Source organism: Akebia trifoliata, chromosome 12, assembly GCF_017979445.1.
Source record: "Akebia trifoliata isolate Shusen 1 chromosome 12, ASM1797944v1, whole genome shotgun sequence".
In the NCBI taxonomy this organism is placed as follows: Eukaryota; Viridiplantae; Streptophyta; class Magnoliopsida; order Ranunculales; family Lardizabalaceae; genus Akebia; species Akebia trifoliata.
Window position 1 is genome coordinate 318438 of NC_141386.1, and position 6274 is coordinate 324711.

At 30.7% G+C, this 6274-nt stretch overlaps 1 protein-coding gene across 1 annotated transcript; it reads left to right on the forward strand.

Moving 5' to 3' along the window:
• The first annotated feature begins 1474 nt into the window (after positions 1 to 1474).
• On the forward strand, positions 1475 to 4811 carry LOC147388413 (protein TIFY 10B-like). The gene is made up of 5 exons (XM_086419480.1): positions 1475 to 1846; positions 2362 to 2521; positions 2659 to 2918; positions 3016 to 3073; positions 4399 to 4811. Exons 1-5 carry the CDS (start codon positions 1672 to 1674, stop codon positions 4514 to 4516), a joined length of 771 nt encoding a protein of 256 aa, XP_086275606.1. The 5' UTR covers positions 1475 to 1671; the 3' UTR covers positions 4517 to 4811.
• Positions 4812 to 6274: the final 1463 nt, after the last annotated feature.

A 6274-nucleotide genomic window follows, 5' to 3' on the forward strand; every position in this document is an offset into this window, starting at 1 on the left:
TTGAGCCATTTCAATGTGTGCAAATAGACCCACCCTTATGATCATAGTCATAAAGTCGGAGTTCGAATTTAAAATGACAAGGGAAAACTTTATAAAAAAAATGTAGAAAACAAAAAAAAATAGAGAGAAAGAAACAGAAAAAATATGAAACATAAAGTATTAAAAATTATGTAAACTGTATATATCTATTAACATTTTGGATTCCGGTAAATAATATATTAGAAAGTATATAAATTATTTTATATATATGTTGAGATATATAAAGTTTACTTAGATTTTATATATAAAATTGGGTTTGAACCAATCCGCTTGTTAATGGATTAGATCTAGATCTTAATATTGAGATATGATAGAAAACGATATGATAAGGGTTCAATACCTATCAAATCAATCCCAAATCCGATCCTTATTGAATCGGTACCAAATCAACCTTAATCTAATCCAAACTTGATCCATTGATAACCCTACTATTTGCAAACTTGTGACATACCCAATTTTTTGACCTTGGTCTACTATGAAATTACAAAATTATACCTTTTTATTGTTTCATCTACAAAATCACCTTAAATTACAAAAACAAAATTCGTATAATATAGTAAACAATAAAATATGATATAAAATTAGATTTTCTTTTAAATTTTTTTAATATAATTATAGAAATTTAAATCATACATAAATCCTAATTTTTGTAATTCATGTGCATTTGCACATGCCACCTACTAATTTTATTTAAAAAATCAAAATAAGATCAGCTTATAAGAATATTTATATGAAAAAAATGGTATTAGAAGTAACACCCAACCCAAGAGAAACTACTGTTATTATAATTACAATTTTATTGCATCAAAAACTGATAAGTGTAATATGCCCTCCCCTCCCTTGATATTGTGATCTCATGTTTTGGAACATACAAACAGTATTTTCATCCGTACAACTAGGGCTGTTAATGGATCGGATTTTGATTAGATCTGGATCGATTAAATGATAAGAAATGGATCAGACCCAAAATTGATCCATCAGCGAATTCTCAACACTAAGATCCAAATCGGATCCAATAAAAATTTGGTCTGGAACGGGATAAATTTGATTTAATATACAAAATCTGAATAAATTCTATATACTTAAAAAATAGGATATATTATACAACATACCTAATTCTTAGCTGTCCGATCCTTATTATAATGAAAATCTTAGATCCAGACCCGATTCATTGGATCGGAATGGACCACTAACAGCCCTAGCCCCTAGGTACAGCACGAGATCATATAAAAATCATAATCGAATCACATTGTAATCCTACGGTGAGAGAAGTAGGGTAATCTTGTAAATATTTTAAATAACAGGATCATTCTCCGAAGGCTTTTTCTTCCCTCGAAAATCGGAATCAAAGCAAAGAAAACGTGGTGGAAAGTTTCAAAACTTATAAAAACCAAAAAGTGAGTGAGAGAGAGAGAAAAAAGCAAGTATTACAAGACCCGGCATACAGAGAACTGCACAAATTTCACGTGCGTTAATGTATGAGAGAAAGAGACATATAGAGACAGAGAGAGAGCATCTCAATTCTCAAGAGAGAGAAAAAAGATAACTCAATACAGAGAACTTCGAACTGGATTTCTTTATTCTCTTTCAATTGATTTGAGAGATTTGTTTCTGATTTTTGCATCGGAAATCATGTCGAATTCGGCGGATTGTTTACAAGCCAGAAGGATTTCAGGTCAGAAATCTGTGAGAACGTTGGATAAATCGAATTTCTCGCAGACATGTAGTTTGTTGAGTCAGTATTTGAAGGTGAATGGAAGTTTTGGAGATCTGAGCTTTGGAATGACTTGCGATCCAGAAAGCAAAGGTAAGAGCTTTGTTTTTCTGTTTGTTTCAGAATTTTAAGTTTTCTTCAAATTTTGTTGTAATTAAGCCTTCTACGGTTTTAATTCGTAGTTTTAGACCTAGATTTGCTTTTTTAAAACATGATTCGTGCTCCTCCATAAATCTGTCTCTGTTTGATGTTTTTCTAAGGAGGAAGACTACGACTTATCGTTTTATTCAACCGTTTTTAATGATTTCTGCTCATATTTGTGATTTTCTCTCGTAATTCCTCTCAATTTTGCCGATTTCGGAGTTGTTTTTTAAAGAAAAATAGTAGTTTTTGAAGTAGATTAGTGTAGATGATGCCTCTGTTGGCCATGTTTGTGTTTATTTATTTTTGTTAAAGATCTCTCTCTTAAATATTTCACATCTTTTTAGTCATTATGTTCTCTGTTAGGCATTTTTGAAATTTGAATCGCTTAGACTATTATCCGAAAATTTAAAAAAGAAAGAACAAGAAAACTGACGTTTCGTTTCCTATTGTGAACCATGATTTAGGGAAATCCGAAACGTTTTGTAAGACACCGAACACGGAAAGATCAGGACAAGTATCGGACCGAAACGATACGGTCTTGAAGGCCATGGATTTGTTTCCTCAAAATTCCAATTTTGATCAATCCATCTCTGTGGAAGACGTCCCAAAGGAGGCTAATTTCAGGTTAGGGCTCCCAAATCCCAATGTCATTCTAGTCATTTGGAAGGGTATTTCAGTCAATTAGTTAATGGGCACCAGTATGGTATTTTGCCATTATACAAGGATGTCATCGTAAATATATAATTTCTTGTGAAATACAGATATGAAACGGATCCAAAATCCACCCAAATGACGATATTTTATGCTGGAAGAGTACTTGTCTTCGACAATTTTTCAGCAGAGAAGGCACAAGAAATTATGCACTTTGCAAGCAATGGAAGCGGCTTTGCTTCAACTTCTGAAAATGAACAACTCAATTCTAGTAATTTTGCTGCTTCGGGTACGAATTTGGCTTCTGATTTCGGAATCAATTCGACCCAAGAGGGTAGCCTTCAAAGGCATCTTGAAGTTAATGTTTCAGGTATTTTAATTATTAATTAATTTGGTAAAAAACTTTACATATTAATTATCTCAAGATCAAGAAGTTAATAATTTTTTATTTATTTATAATATTGCAGATCTTCCAATTGCAAGAAGAGCTTCTCTTCATCGGTTCATGGCGAAGAGAAAAGATAGGTAACTAAGAAGAAAAACCTAGAAAATCTTTTGTTTATATTTGAAGAGAGATAATATATAAATCACCAAAGTATTACACACAGTTGGTGTGGCAATATCAACTCTCATATTTGAATCAGCCATATCTTGCATATGGTTTTAATACTTGGTATTTCGTCTAGTCTTATAATTATGAATTTAATTATAATATGTAAATTTTTTTAATAAAATAAGATGTATTAGAGGATGTTTTGTAATAAGATAATATTTTTATTTTGGTAAAAAATTTAGGGTAAATTACCATTTTGTGACCAATTTTTGACAAATTTACATTTCCAGGTCATTGTTCATTTTAATTACCAAAACGTGATTGTGCGAAATCTCAAGTTTTTCAAGTGATGAGATCATAGGTTTAAAGTAACAAACTCGCTGGTTGGTATAGTAACAATCTCGCTAAAAGTAGCGAAACCTTTGAGATTGTCACTTTAAACCTATGCTATCGTTATCATTTAAGTTTTAGTAATTAAAATGAATAGTGAGCTAGAATTGTAATTTTGTCAAAAGTTGGTCAAATTTTTGTAAATATCTAAAAAATTTGTATCATAACAAAAAAATAGATATTTTTGTATAAAAAGTCTAGTTGACTCAAGATCAAGTATTATTGACTCGACCAATGTTTTCATAATATCAAATGAGCGAATTTGAAGGATAATTCAAATTGAATATGTCCTAATCATTCGAGAACAATACTGGGATGACTCTGGACAATATTCAAAGAGAAAGTTCGGAAATTTTGCGCAATTTTTACAAAAATTTCGATTGCAATATACTATTCACTTTAATTCCCAAAACATGTTTTCAATAAGGTCGTTACTTCTATAACTAGTGATCTCGTAGATAAATTACCAACGAGATCATAGGTAATTTTAAAGTCGAATATCTTTGATATTTTTATCGATGAGATCATAGATATTTTATAAGTGAGATTGTTGATTATAAAAGTGACGGTCTCACTGGAAAACATGTTTTATATTTTTATCAACGAGATTGTAGGCATTTTGTCCGTGAGATCGATATGTTTTGAGAATTAAAATGAATAGTGTACCGAAATAAAAAAAATTTCCATATTCAAAGCATGAATTGGTAATTTACCTATGTTTAGAGCCAGGATCTCATAGTCCAATGATCTGTGTATGTGTTACCCACGATTTATTGATCACCAAATTTTGGATGGTCAGGATTCATACATGTGTTAGGAAGCTTTAAGTTAAGTAAATATATGTATTTTTTTTTTGTTGTTGTTGGTAGCAAATAATCTGAAATTTTTTACTGGCATTTTTTTTCAGGGTTGGTGCAAAAGCACCGTACCAAATAAGCAACTTGGCTTCAGCTCGTGCCAAGCCGGAGGAAAGCAAGACATGGCTTGGCTTGGCTCCTCAGATTTCACTTGATCTCCAAATATAATTATTCAGACGAATGATAGCTCCCCATTTTACCAAGCGAGTCTGCTTCGGCTAACACATTGTCGGCTTCAACGCATAAAGCTTGTATTTGTTTTTGTTTTTGTTTTTTTTTTTTTTTGACCTAATGTTTGTGATGATTATTTATGATTAATTAATCTCATTAATGATTATCATGTAATAATGTTAGATTAGGGATAATCACCAATCCCCATTATTACAATATTATCCGAGAGCAAAGATAATACATTTTCAATTTCTTTCTAGATATATATATATATATAATGGTGTTTAATGTTTATGATTTTCAATCATTTAAATGTTTATTATTTGTGGTCTATCAAAGACAGTCCAAAGTGGTATGCTTTTTAATAATATGTACTACTTTTTAATAATATGGTCGACGTTCAACGATTAAGACTCCTCAAGTCAGCAGCTAACAAATTTGGAAAAAGAGACGAAGGTTCTTAAATTACATTTTTCGTATTATTTAAGATTCATAATATTTTATTCATACATGTAATCGAGAAGCCAAGAATATTCAACATTAGATCTACTGCAATTATTTTTACATTTGAAAGATGCTATAAAAGAGAAGTTTACCCACTCATAGAGTCAAAATATTTACCAAAATCACATTTTTACTGTTATTGTAAGTAATTTAAAAAAAAAAAAAAAATAGTAAGATAATAACAAAATCACTATTTCACCAAATAAATATTATGGTCATTACTACATTTATTAGAAGCCTTTTAATTGTTTCAAAAAGCACAACTTATTTACCAAAAATACATTTTTTACTGATTTTGGTTACTTACCCTATAATAATAGAAGTAACAAAAATTAAAGATATTTTACTATGAGTCATGATCTAGAATGGTGACCTGTTCCTATTGTAACAAATGGTGTCTACGTGGCATTTTTTGGTTGGAGATAAAATGCATTAGGATGCGTGTTATACAGAAAACAACTTTGTTTATGAGCCTAATATGTTTTAAAGTCCAACCAAAACCTACCAAATAGACACTGTTCAGGATCCTGATTCCTTATAAAGTTTTAAAAAATTATTTCCTTATAAACTTTTGGCTAATGAATTTAACTTTAGGCTAGACTAGTGAAATTCAAAAGAATTCCCTTCATATAATCACAAAAAGTAATTAGTTTTTAAATATTGCAAAAGAGTCATGAAGTGCGTGAAAGTGGATAGGAATCATAAATGCTTTTAATTGAGATATGAAAAAACATTTATGATACGACTATGATAAATTTGGGGGTTCAACTCAAAACCCATTGGCAATGAGTGAAGAGGCTCAAGAGCTTATAAGGAAAGAGACAAGGTAATGAGTGTCCGATGTGGGACTAAACTAAACACTCCCCGCATATGTGAGCCGGATTAAACCTAAGCACATAGAGAAGAGAAAGACTTGCTTTGATACCATGATAAGACTTTCAAAATTATTGAATAACTTAGAAAGTTTGTAATAAAGTGAAATTCCTAGATATTTAAATCCCTTGTGATATTTAAATAGATAAAGATTACATGGAATAGTTACATAACCGCATAACCACACCCTAACTACATAAGATAATGGTCCAATGTATCATTATATATCATTGTACGATACAACACAATTTAATCCTCTAATAAGAACCATGGATGCTTTTCATTGAGATACAAGGTAAAAAGCATCTATGGTTCCTATCCACTTTCACGTCATGAAGTGCTTTCAGCATTATTCATTGCGAAATAGGTTTCTCATAT